The 14,046-nt window shown below is 40.3% G+C and overlaps 1 protein-coding gene across 1 annotated transcript in view; it reads left to right on the forward strand.

Moving 5' to 3' along the window:
- Positions 1-14,046, forward strand: part of mtnr1ba (melatonin receptor type 1Ba) — a 43,918-nt gene continuing 29,872 nt past the window's right edge. The window contains exon 1 of the mRNA XM_041806950.1: positions 1-175. Within this exon, the coding sequence (XP_041662884.1) occupies positions 1-175 (175 nt within the window). The remainder of the gene's footprint in view (positions 176-14,046) is intronic.

Here is a 14,046-nt window from a genome sequence, read left to right on the forward strand (position 1 = left end):
ATGGAGCCGCCGGAGGAGGACGCTCTGCTGCCGGAGCCCAGCCCCGGAGCAGCGCGCCCTGCCTGGGCAGTGACGGCGCTGGCCTCGGTGCTCATCTTCACCACGGTGGTGGACGTGCTGGGAAACCTGCTGGTCATCGTGTCCGTGCTCAAGAACAAGAAACTACGGAACGCAGGTAGGACGCTGCGCGCGCGAGCGATCTGTTATTGATCGATCACACGAGGAGGTGTGTCTGTGTGGATAATAAACAGGCTCACGTGCTGTCTGATACAAATATGAATGTGTGCACGTGAACGAGCGCTGGCTGAGTGAATGAATGAACCTGCACGAGCATGAAACTGTTCATAAACAACTGTTCATTCATTTATTCTCTGATTTATGAATCAATGTTGGACTGTCTCATTCATCACTGTCTAGATCTATCTATCTATCTATCTATCTATCCATTTAACTATCTATCTATTTATCTTGAACATCTGAGCTGTGACTTTTACCCTGAGACAACAGTGAAACCAGAGGTTTAATTCAGTCCTTAGAATGTGTCATCTGTGTTTTATATAGCGCTAACAGCTGGAATATACTGTTTTCATGGCATGAATAATGATTTTTAGTGATCTGTGTCTTCTGATTGGACATGATTGCCTGTATCACTGTAAAATGCACCTCATATGAATGAAGAGTTTTTCTTGATTCAGTGAAGAGAGACGTCATGTTTGATTTAGGAGCTTACTGCGTTTATCCTTTCTGTCTGACTTTTCTCACAGACAGAGCTGATAGAGCTTAAAATCAGGGAAGTGGTATGAATGCCAAACTTCATTCTCAAGCTGCAACATAAATTGTCTGACCATATTATCCAGTAAAGCACAACAACTGTATGTGTATGTGTTTGTTTCGGTGTGTGGCTGCTTGATTAAAAAAATCTACCAACCAAGCCCTCTTGTCATTCTGTTAAATGGGCATCTTGAGTTCAACTGGCAGTAAAATGCGTTGGTATATGATATTATTTAAGTTAATTATGTTCAAGCAATATGGAATTTCATAATGTTAGAGAAAAGAGCAACATTTTTATTTGTCTGGCTCATAAAAAAAAAGGTTAATTTGAGTTATTTCACTGTAGTTTTTTTCCAGCCATGTCCTGCGACACTGCAGTTATCAATTATCAATCAATCAATAAATCAGTCTTTGTTTGTATAGCACCGAAGTATTTCATGACACTTTCCAAAGAGTGCAGGTCTAGACTGTACTCGTTGATCAATAAAGACCCAACACTAATCACCATGAGCTCAGCTCAGCAGTATTTAGCATTCTTACACTGGCAACAAAAACCTTCCCTTTAACATAAAGAAACCTTGACCAGAACCAGAGTCAGCCATGCTGGAGTTGGAAAGGGGTATGGGGTAAGGGATGGGTAACAATTAGAAAGAAAGAAGAGGGGGATGCACAAAGAGGGACAAGAGAAACAACAGAACAACAAACAAAGATGCCAAAGATCCAGATGTATCTACGAGGCAAAGGGGGGCAGGGAGCTCCAGGAAGACAGAGTCACAGGACTGGAACATAAAGACTCCCAGCACATGGCATGCAGTGATATGATGAACACATACAGAGAGAGACAGAGAGGGGGAGAGAGAGAAATTCTCATCAGTAGCTGTAACTAGTGATGCACCTTTGTGAACCAGCAGATTTAAAGAGCCAGTGCTTTAATGTGAATGATGGCATCCAGGTCCTGTTTCAGATCTTTTTTGTAATTGTATTCACAGAATTAAGTTGATCTTTTCTCCTTACCCTGCTACCACAGACACATCACACACTTAGGACTTATGCTTCAATAAAAACATTAATGCTTTACACCAGAGTTGTCAACTGACCCCCACAGTGTTTAGGGCAATGTTAAACATAAGGAGATTTTTTTTTTACCAATTAAAAGAATGCACACAATTGGGGCTAAAAAAGCAACTCTTTTTCCTGAGATGAGCCAAATGATCTGAAACACTCGCAATAAAAGCATGGGAATTCCTATCACTAGCTGCAGCTAAGTTGCTACTGCAGAAAACCCCTCATTTTTCTGATATGGCTTTTTCATAATAAATGACTTTCACTGGCACAGATTGGGTACTTTTGAAGAATTTGTTGGAAATTAAACCACTGAGTTAACTAAGCTTTAGCAGAGCTGCATGTAGCTGGAAATTTTTAAAATCCTGCTACTATAAGTCTTATTCACAGCTCACAATTTGACCATGAGTCACAGCCATAGCACACATCTTTTAACCGACATAAACTCAAGAAAGACATCTGCCCTAAACACATCTTTGATGGATGTTTTTGTTTTCTATATTGGGCTTGAATACATTTGGAAATATTCTTGCCAGTTTGCACTATGCATTCCCTGTGGTTGGCTCTACTTTAAAGTATGTTAGCTTGTGTTGGTAACGACAGTGTTTGTCCATGTCATATGTTTGAATGAATATAAAACGTTTGTATGATGATAATAATTCACTTTTGTGTAACGTTGGCTCACTAGGTTGTGTTTTGCTACCTGGGATCATAACTTCACTCTCGTCTCATTTTTTTTTTTTTTTTTTTACTTTTCGAGAAATCACATCAGAATCTCACACAACAGGGGGTGCTGTGCTACTGCCATGGAGCTATCATGTCTGCCAGCACCATTTTAAAGCACAAAATTAGAAATTTCAGGTAATTTATCAGGTGATGATGTCTCATAATAGAACAATTCTCCACTAAGATTATCAGCTAACTTCTTTTTTAAAATCACTTTGTATGTAGACATGGTGTGTCTGATGTTAACATAAGCTGACATTTATAAGCTTTTAAGGTGCTCTGCTTGTTTTTATGGAAGTATTCCTTAAAGGTTCACCACTCCTGAGGATTTTTACAGGAGCTTAATTGCCCTTAAATGTCTTCTCCTCTATAAAAGTAAGAAAAGGCTGGTGATTCAAAACCATACAGACTCTGAATTGGACATAAACACAGGTTATTTGTGCTCTAATAAAAGGATAACAAATCAATGAAGAGAATAATTCCAGTGATGCTCTTTTATTGGCCTTCCCACAGCTCAACTATATAAATCAGTGACCAGGGCATCACCAGGGTTATCAAGTGGATGCAAGGTCTGTCACTCATAGTTTTGTCCTGCAACACCAACTTCATCATTCTTCTTTCACATAGCCACCTATTTTGTTAACACTCATGACTTTTGCCTGTTCGGAGCCCTCTCTTCTCCCACTAGTCACCAACACTGATGTGACACAACAGGCCAAACATGCCTGACTTTCTTTCTTAGGTTATGAGGTGTCCCGGGTGTGGCCTTTTTCAGTATGACTACACAGGATAAAACAATTAATCTTCTGGGTTAACAGGCCCCAAAACTCTCCAGGTGCTGGATCAAGCCATAATCGTGCTCTTAACATCTGACCTTGGCATAAGTCACTGTGACTACAGTTTGTTAACTGTACAGTAAGGAATAAAATAACCTAAGACAGTTAGTTTTATGTGGACCGATGAGGTTAAGACTGGTGTGATCCTCCTGCTGACTCTTCATCCTCACACACCCTGTCTGATGGTGCCTCCATATTGCTGTTTGAAAGCAGTATGCATAGCTCTCTGTTATGCCTTGAGTGCAGTGTGTAATACACTTACGCCAAATGGCTGGGCAAAGTCATTCCTCCCCTGATCCTCCATCAGTGGTAGTATAACAGAGGAGTTATGGGAGGAAGAGGCTGGCGATGTGAAATGTTTGAGCTTGTGAGGCAGAACGCCAGTCTGTGTGTTTACGCCTGAGTGTGAGATTGTGTGAAGTGGGGCTGAAGGATACTGGAGAAGGGTGAAAAAATGCAGGATGTTATTCCAAACAAGTGCAGTGGGTTTTATCATAGGCAATTAAGATTTGAATCTTACAACCATGATTTCATCAAGATGGCTCTAATTCTAACCTGACATGCCAGATAGACAGTGTCAAACCTCCAGGACAGAGCGTTTGGGAATGGCAGGACTTTTCCAAAAATTTCAAAAGCGTTGTCTGTCACATTCATTATGGGTCAATCAGAGTGACAAGACAAAACGAGGTAGTAGATGTGCACAGCTCCAGTATTGTGAACTCGGCAGGCAGAAGCTGCCATAGTTTGTGAACAGCGGTGCTAGTTGGTGGATCAAACTCATGCTGAGGCCGGTCAACTTTTGCCAGGGTTTTTGAATTTGCCGTTGTGTTGTGACCTAATGTAGAGCATTTTGACAATCTGTTTTGAATATGCATTATTTTGAGACATTCTGGCCAGCTTAGAAATTTTTCCCTGTCTGGATAAACAATTAAGTTTGTAACTTTGCAAGCTGTATCTGCCTGATGACTACATGGAATGTGGCCAATCCATCTGCTTTGCAAGGTTAATTTAATTCTTGAGTCTTAGACTTTAAATTTTTTAATAAATAAAAGCATTGCAAAGAAGCCTACTAATTTTCAGTGTCATGATTGTGTTGGGATGTGTAATAAGTAAAATCAAACTAAAGAGACTGTTTTAGCGATAGCTATAAGCTTTTCAAAACATTTTTTGTGAGTCTAAAGGAAATCAAGCTTTTTATCCCAATTAGATTAAGATAGATAACAGAGAGATAGCTTAAATTTCATCTGGTTGAATCAATATCTTGACAGGGCATGTAAAATGCAGAAATGCTGAGCCAGAAGGAATTGCTGGTAAAATAGTTCACATATGTACTACAATAAATTAGGGCTTTTGTAATGTGTGTGTTTTTTTTTTTTTTTTTTTACAAAACTTACTATTTTATCAGAGAGCTGCACCAATACGTCTGATGTGCTGACGTACTCTGCCATTACACACCCGCAGACGTCTTGATCGCGCTAAAGTTAATTTTTTCTTTTCTTTTTTTTTACTATTTCTAGTTCTCATCACTACTGTTTCATAGCTGTTGTGCATTTACGTGTACATATACTTAACAACAAACACCCTCGTGGTTTTGCCGCTTTTCTCTTAGCCTCCCCATCCTCTTCTACCACAACTTAGCCTAGCTTAGCCTCGGCTTCTGTGTCTTCCTCAGACTGCTCGCTGTGTCAGATATTCCAATTCTCTCCATCCTTCTTCACTGATAATGCTACGTGTCTATAATGCAATTTATTTGGAGCTCTGGAGGACAGGGTTATGTTTTTGGAAACGCTGCTCCACACCACTGAATCCAAACATTTACTCTGTCTCTTTCTCTGTTCTTGTGAGCCAGCCCCCTGTAACCAAGACCAGCCGACCCAGCTTACAAACACATGAGACGTCTCCTACATTTAAGCAACACCCCATTAACCACAATATAATTTACACAAACTTATACCCAGAAGTGACGCAACTGACCACATGATGACTAGGGATGGGGATGGGGTCAACACCCGGGTCCATAACGTCCATGTATTTCTAAAAACCCGGAAAACCAATAACATTTTGGCTTATCGATACTGCAATCAAGTCTCAGAGGCTCCATGCTGTAACGTCATTTTAAGATATACCTGGTCTAAAAACATACGCCAGTTCTTGCAAGGAGGGAAAATAAACTACAAGCACATGAGTATTGTGCATCACATTAAACCAGAATGTACCGTCGACTGTTGGCTTCAGGAAGAAAGACTCCGCCTGCGCTGGGAGTAATAGGCAGTCATAACAATCTCTTCAACGGCTCCAAGACAGTTTTCTTCTTCATGTGCTCAGATAAATGCTAAACAGTGCTCCCAAACTGTGCAACAAGTCCTGTTTATTAAAAATTTTAATCCAGTGTAGAAATCTGAGCTGGAATTGACAGAATTGAAGTTAATTAGTGAAATTTATGAGCTGAAAGATGGAAACTATGGTGGGTTCAGGTAACCTCAGTAAATTAGACAACTGTCTGCTAAATGTTACGATATGTTCAAATGTCCCACAAAAATAGGATTTTTTGATGTTCCACAGAGCTGTAGCCCTCAAATTCCACAATCTCTTGTCTGAAGCAATCGCCTTCTTTCTAGTCAGTCTTTGCAGTTCCACAGCTTCCAAAGCAAAAAACAAAAAAACAAAAAACAAAACAAAACAAAAAAAAAACCCAAATCATGGAATGATATTTGATTGAAAAGTAAGTCATCTTCATAAAGGTAAAGCAGTCTTCCATACCATTGCTGCTTAAACTCATAGCTCTCTTCGAACTAGTGATCTCTCATCTCCACTCAGTCACAGCAAAACTGCTTGCATCCTAAATGCTGTGCAGGTGTAGTATGTGGATTTTGCAGGTCAGGCAATGTGAATTTGCACACTGCAACACCAACATTTTGCCGTGATGGATGCAAAGATGTACCAGCTGACAATCTTTGATACAGGGCTGTTGCAGAGCTGCAATACTGTATATATGTGGCGTCTGTGTGACTGTTCTCAGATCAGATTCAGACCCTCTCTGTGACCTAGTTTTGCTGTTCTCCTGTGGCTTTGTGTGTGTGTGTTAGCATATAAAACTTGCTTTGGCAGGACTGTAGGGGTATTTCTAATCTGGCCTGTCTCTAAAACCACTGAGATGAGACTTAATGTATGTGTTGTCAGTCCATAAAGAACAATCCATGCATCATGCAGCCCTCTGCAGCTGAATAACAACACACATACCTACACACACACTGCACCACAAAGAGCAAACAGAGGAAATGAAGGTCATGTTCTCAGAGTGATTATTTAAACATGTACAGTAATCAGGAAGTCAGGACCTGAGCTCGGTGTATGAATGAATAATGGTGAACTGAAGGCTTGCACTGATGGAGGCTGGTCTAACTCTTCCTCGTGTGTTAACCTTGTGCACAGTGAGGACTGTAACTCTGACTGATGGAGGTTAGACCCTCATCTAACCACACATGACCACACTGTGTCTGTAATCATTATAGATAAATATTCAGATGAGAGTTTAACACTCGGGAACGTCTGTTACTTCTCACATTCGGTGTCAGCTCTCCAGCTTTACATAAAATCTGTAAATAATAAAGATGTGCCCCCTGTGGTGCAGGTGGTTTACCACAGAGAGAGAGAATGATGGGGGTGTCATTGATATGCAGGTAGAGCTCCAAACAGTCTCAGAGATCCCTTACCTAATGAAACCAAGCCAATTATAGATAGAGAGAGGGAGAGGGGGGACTCCTGAGGCATCATGGGTGAGAATGCTTTAATACAATGGAGAAAGAGAGGCTGTTTCTCACATGTACTCCTGAAAACTTCAGCAAATTTCATGCAGACTGCACCTAAAGTCTCCCTGAGTTTGTTGTTCACACTCAGTGGGGAACTTTACCAGTCCTAAAGAGGCTAAAAAGGTGGTGGACAAAGAAACAGAGTCAGCTTTAAGATTAGGTTGCTTGCCTTCATATCAATACTTAAAGCTGCAGATGGTAACTTTTTGGCAAATATCCAAGGGGAGAGATTTTGACACATCAACACAGCCACCCCCAACTTGATTCTCTCTCAGTTCTCAGTTCACTCCCCACAGAGAAGTAGTCAGCCACGCATCTAAAATGAAACTTTTCAGCTCCCAAAGCATCCTCCGACTGTGATATGCTGCACCAATGTTTACTCTTATTTAATTTCCTGCTCAGTCCTCTTCTCTCCAAGCGTTTGCAGTGTGTTAGTCATGTTGTTACTGGTATGCTGATAGCTGTTTTGACAAAAGAAAAAAACTTGAACCTTTTCTCTATTCCTTTAGTAACCACTGTAAGCCATTTTCAGCCATTTTAAAAGCTGTTTACTTCTCAGCGCGTTCACACAGCGAGAGCTTCTCCTCAATGATTTAGGGCGAGGGAGTAAGCCCTGCCCCTCAACCAGTCAGGATAGAGAAATAAGAGGTGAATCTGATTGGTCGGTGATACCTGGAGAGGTGGAAAATTTTTGACTGCTGATTACAGAGGCATATCGAAACACAGAAATCTGGCAATAGTGTCATTTTACTCTTCTCATTAAGAGCTCCCTATGGGTATACCAACATTTGATCTAAATAAAACAGAAAAAAATAGCATTTCTTAACAAAAAGTTACCAACTGCACCTTTAATATTCGTGGCATCAAATAAAAATTTGGAGAGGGCACTCATGTGAACAGAAAAGTAATGTTCAGTACAGAAATTAACAGCTTTAACACAAGCTGGGTTCAAGTGCTGCAGCGACTCATATTACAATGGTTCAAACAACTATGTAAAGTTGTGTATAAAACTGATGATTTCCTTTTTCTAAGCCCATGATGATTCAAAGAAGCTGTGGTGATAAACGAGGTCAGAGCAGCAGCCGTACACTCGCTGGTACCACTGCTAAAAGTTGAATCAATGACAAACATGGTAACACCAACAAATCCTTTACGATAACAGTACATAGTTTTGGGTTTCCCAGAGTGCTTTTATCGCAAAGGTTTTTTAGTAGCAGCTTTACACATCTCAGTAAACTTATATGTCTCTTGATTAAAAGAAAAATAAGATGATCATTACAGCAAGGATGGAAAGTAACTACATTCCCGAAAATGACTGTAATTCAGCAGTTTTTTTGGGTACCTGTACATTTAGAAATCAGTACTTTCACTTCTACTTAAGTTTTAACCAGAGTAACTGTGCTTTTATTTGAGAACAATACTCATGAAATCTTGTATTTAAAAAACTGGAGTGTTAATATCTCGAGGTTAAACTTTCAGAGTTAATTTTAACTCCATTCTGAGAGACATGGTCTTCAGCGTTAGAGTTAATTTGCTAGCGTTGATTCACCAGTGTCTGTTAAACTCTGTAGAGTTAATTGATCCAAACTGCGATTTAAAATCTGCAAGATGTTTGGATGAAGTAACCCATCATGCTCTTGGGTAGAATGTTTAGATGTGTTTCAATGTGTTTAGTTGTGTTTGGATGTTGCCTGTTGTACAGTTTTCCAAAATGGAGATCTCTTGCTTATGTTTTTGCTGGATTGATGTTTTTTAATGTGAGACTAACGTGCACCATGTGTGAAGTTATCCACCCAGTTAGTGTTCCTGCCCGTGACTTTAGGTGCTTCTTAAGTACAAGGAATGATGGAAATCAGCGTTTCATTCTTCATCATGGTCTTCCTATGAGGTTGATTCTCTGATTTGTTCTTGCTAGAGGAGGCCCACCTTGCCCTGATTTTCTAGAGTTACTGCAGCTCTGTCATATTGTAAAGTTATAAACACTTTAAAAATTTTAAACTATATGTATATATTTATATCGATATGTAGTGTGAGTAAATATAGACACTGTTAAAGTGTTAAAGTTAAAGTGTGTATTGAACTTTATTATAAAGGTGTGACTTTATCCGAACAAACTGGTTTGAGATCTATTCTCTTGTTCTTGCCTATAAAGAAATACCATATTTTACAGCAATTTAGACGTAGGAAAAGAAAAAAATACTGCCAGAGCATCCACAGTTCTCCCCGCCCTCCTTTAAGTTCTTTACTTATGTTTGACTGAAGATCTTTTACAGATGATTTTAAACCATTCGGCTGTTTCAACAAATAACAGAAACTTTCATGTGTGGATACAAAGCTGCATATTTCACCTTGACTCTTTGCTGCCAGCTTTCCAGTAAATTCCGGGGTAAACCAGGGGTTGCTGATGTGTGAACACAGAGAGAAATATTCAGGAAAATTCACCATGAGTGAGAGGGAGGGGTGGAGGTTTTCATGCCAGGGGAGAGGCATGATCTTCATGCATGAAAAAAAAAGCTGCTTCATTAAGTTTTCTGCTTACTAGTATGTTCTGTAGCACTTTATACTGTGCATATATGGCTGCAATTACACACATGGCTGATACTGTGGGGAAAACTGTCATGATAATGTCAGACCAAGTATCTTCGTCCATCATGTTGGATTCTCACAGCATCTCAAACTTCACGCTTCTAGTGCATTTGTGATCCAGGAAGATTTTAGGGCCAGGCATTGCGAAATTTAGACGTTTTCAGGTGTTTTCTGTATGTGAAAATGGCCTCTCTCCCTCTCATTTCTTTTCTTTTCTCCTTACAGATTTTAAAGAGTTAAACTAAGAAAATAATAAATACTGAAATGTCAAAATCAAACCTTCACCTTACTGCATCCTTCAGAAACACATAGCTGTGGTTCACCATCAGTAAGATAAAGTGAAGTTTCAGGATAGTCTTTTATCTTATTTGAACTGCTATCGTTTCACTTTTTTGAAAAAATATTTAGCTTTTCAATGTTTTAGGTGTTATTTTATCAGGTTATTGCAGACACAGAGGTGAAATATGACAACAGAGAAAGCACAGTGTTTCCCCCTGTCTGCAGTCTGATCACACTTTGTGGTTTTGTCGTTTGCAGCTCTGGGTTATGAATTATGAATCGAATGTGCTGACAGTCTGTCTGTGTCCTCATCTGCTCCTCTGTCTACTACATCTGTGCAGATGTTTTTACATCCATTCAAGACTGACTCAGGGTCACTCACCTAATCAGCTCCTGCTTAAAACACAGATATGTAAAGAGGCCACACCCGCAGGCTGAGACACACAAACGAAGATCATTTTTAAATGAAAACAATTCACACAAATGTAGTTGTTTATACTAGGGGCCTGAATCTCTCCTTAGCAAGATGGTTTGATTTGAATCTTGATTTTCAGGTTACAGTCCTATTCACTGACAACTCATAAAAATACAGAATGATTTGGTCTGAAAATTGATTATAACCTAACATGCCAGATTCCTTAACTTTGCATATTAACTGTCTGTGAAGGGCAGGACTGCTCAAAAAAATTTTGGAAGGTGATTGGACGAACATTCAGTCTGTGATATTCATTACGGGCCAATCAGAGTATCAAGAAAAAAATGAGGTAGTGGGCATATACAGCTTTGGTAGTAACCTGAGCTCAACAGTAACTGTCACTGTCATGATTGGTTGAGCTTGTTGGTGGATAAAACTTATTCCAAGGAAAGATTTAAGTGTGGGTCTTTGCTCTTGTTTTAATATAGAAATGTGGTACAGCTCTGATTGAACTGCCACTACAGCTACATTAGAGCTAATTGCTACACTGGCAGCAGCCATTGTACAGTACAACTAAACCCTGCCTGTAGCTTCAATGCATGTTATTTTAATGATCATCAGTATTAAAAGTGCCCAAACTTTAAAAACAAACAAACCAAAAACAATGTTTCGTTTTTTGATCAACAAAGAGAACCTTCTAAATTGCACAAATATGTTTGCAATGTTTGCACAAGTGGGTGGAGCTAAAGTGAAGCAACAACTTGCTTAGGTGATAAAAAAAAGCAATAAACTACCCGATATAAAACTCCCTTTTTTGTTGCAGTGTTATCAAACAGGTGTCAGCGTTGTTTGACTTTTACCTGATTCAAATCAAAGTTTAAAGTCTCGTGTCTTGGTGGCTCTAACACACACACAAACATGTGTTGAGATGTTGAGAACGTAGTGACAGAGTTTTTGTCTATTAGTACATGAAAGGCTATGTCTGCATATATAACTGATAAATGTGCAGCGTGTGTCTCTCTCACTCTGCTACTCTCAGATCAGTGATTCCTCTGCAGGTCACTCTGACGCTCTCAAACCTGCTGCTCAGGGAGCGTTCAGTCTCCCCTCCGACAGATTATATAACCTTAATCTTTCTCTGCATCGCCCTGAGCACGAGAGGGAGGAGAGGAAGAGGGGGGGGGGAGTCAGTATTCAGAGTTTCCCCACGTGTGAGAGAGGGAGAGATGAGCCTCAGATGACCCATGAATCTATCTGCTCACCCTCTCCTGTGTGCTCTAACCTCCTCCTCCTCCCTTATGATCACCCTTTGTCTCCTCTCTGCAGGTGTTTCATCTTTTTCATTTCTCTTGTCTTGTTTTATTCCTCTGCACCTCAGTGACCCTCTCATCTCTTCTTATCCACTCTTTAATGGCCACATGGTCATCTAGTCACATCATGAAGTTGTTTTATCAGACGTAAATGCTTATTAGGATTCAAAAGACTGTTAATCAGTAGAAAGTAACAAAATAAGTAAAAAAAAATACAGTAAAAATGTAGCATAAAACAAGTAAAAAAAATTTACAGGAGTTCTAAAATCATCACACTGATAACAAACAGACAATTCAACCATCTGCTCCTCCTCATCCTCCAAGTTATCCCACCTTTTAAATATAATCACCATGACAACCAGACAAGGGTATCACACCTGCACTAGGAGCTAGGTGTGACATTTAAGGTGTTGTCTCTGCCAGTGTTGTATTAGTTATTATCGTTCTAGTGAATAAGGCTGAAAGACCTCTAAAAGAAACACATCATGCCGTGGTCTAAAGAAATTCAAGAACTGGTTACAAACAAAGTCGTTGACATTGATCAGTCCTGAAAGGGTTCGAAGGCTTTTGGACAGCAAACCACAAATGAAGAAAACTTCTCATCCAGGAGGTCACACAAGAAAGCCAGAAAAACATGTAAAGACCTGCAGGCCTCACTTGACTTAATTAAGGTCATGATTCAACAATAAGAAAGAGACTGGACTAAAATGGCATCTATGGGAGAGTGCCAAGCCCAAACCACTCCTGATCAAAGGGAACAGAAAGGCTTGTCTCACATTTACCAAGAAACATCCTGATGATTTATAAAAGAGCATCATACCATCAGTCAAACATGGTGGTGGCAGTGTGATTGTCTGGGGCTGCTTTGCTGCTTCAGGACCTGGAACACTTGCCATAATTGATGGAACCATGAATCCTGTTTTCTACCAGAAAATCAGGAAGGAGAAAATCTGGCCATCAGTTTGTGACCTCAAGTTCAAGAGCACTGGGGTTATGCAACAGGACAATGACCCAAAACATAGCAACAAGTCCACCTCTGGATGGCTAAAGAAAGAGAGGAGGTTTTAGAGTGCCCTAGTCAAAGTCTGGACTTAAGTCCTTCAAACCTGTTCATGCTCCAAAACCCTCCAATTCTGCAAAGAGGAGTGGGACAACATTCCTCCACAGCCTAAAAGTATACTACTTTTCTTCTTAAAAAGTCGTAGTACTTAAAAAGTCATAGTACTTAATAAAATTCACTTGAGTGACTTGATTATCTGCTGCTAAATTAAACCTGCAGTAGATCTAATCAGGAGCTTGAAACTCTCCTCCCTCTTTAATCTGACAGTTATTAACGAGTTTCTGTTCTGCTTGGGACCAAAATATTACTCAGCATTTTTCAACAGCCTTCATCATTTATCCCGTCTCCTGTAATGGGTGTTTAAAGACTTATTTGTCTACCACCATGCTGTGGTACACCCTATTGATGTCGTTTTTATGCCCAGATAGATACATGATTAGCAAGCAAGAAAGTCCCTATTAGCCGGTGCAGGACAGTAGCTGTCTGGGGCCCCTGAGGAACTGGGGTCACTGCGTGATGGTCTGAAGGACCTTTGGCACAGTCCACTATCCACCATAACTGTACATGTGTAACCCTCACCTCTCTACAGCTCCACCCTCTTCCTCGAATATAGACACTTACATCTTCAACATGCTGAAGTCCACATGACAGAGCTATGATTGAAAAAGGTTGTTTACACAGTGATGTAATGGTGGCTCAGTCCATTATTTATACAGTCTGAGTCTCACTGTGAGACTCTTTGCTCATTCCCCCACTCAGTCTGCTGCTCTCAGAGTGAGCTCCATTAGAGGAGTGTGTGTGTGTGTGTTCAGAGTGGTTGTGTTCAGACTGTGTGCTCTGAAGGTAAATATGATCAGTGTGTCTGACTCCTGATGGATCTTCGTCTAAAGAATGGACCTAGCGACAGAGCATTATAAGAGCTGATACACACACAGATAGAGCACAAAGCGGACCTGCAGCTGAGCTCTGACTCTTCATCCTCACCACAGCTGACAGCTCACACCTGAACCTGCTGCTTCAGACTCCAGGTGTCATGATGCAGCTAACACGGTGTGTGAGTCATCACTCCTCTGAGAACATAGCCTGCCCTAAATATTGGACCTGCACACATTATCATTGAGCTGTATGCTCACCTTCATGCATCTGCTATTTCCAGTTGGAAAAAGTTATAGCTCAGTAAGAAGAAAGATGG

This window comes from Cheilinus undulatus, linkage group 2, assembly GCF_018320785.1.
Source record: "Cheilinus undulatus linkage group 2, ASM1832078v1, whole genome shotgun sequence".
Lineage (NCBI taxonomy): Eukaryota > Metazoa > Chordata > Actinopteri > Labriformes > Labridae > Cheilinus > Cheilinus undulatus.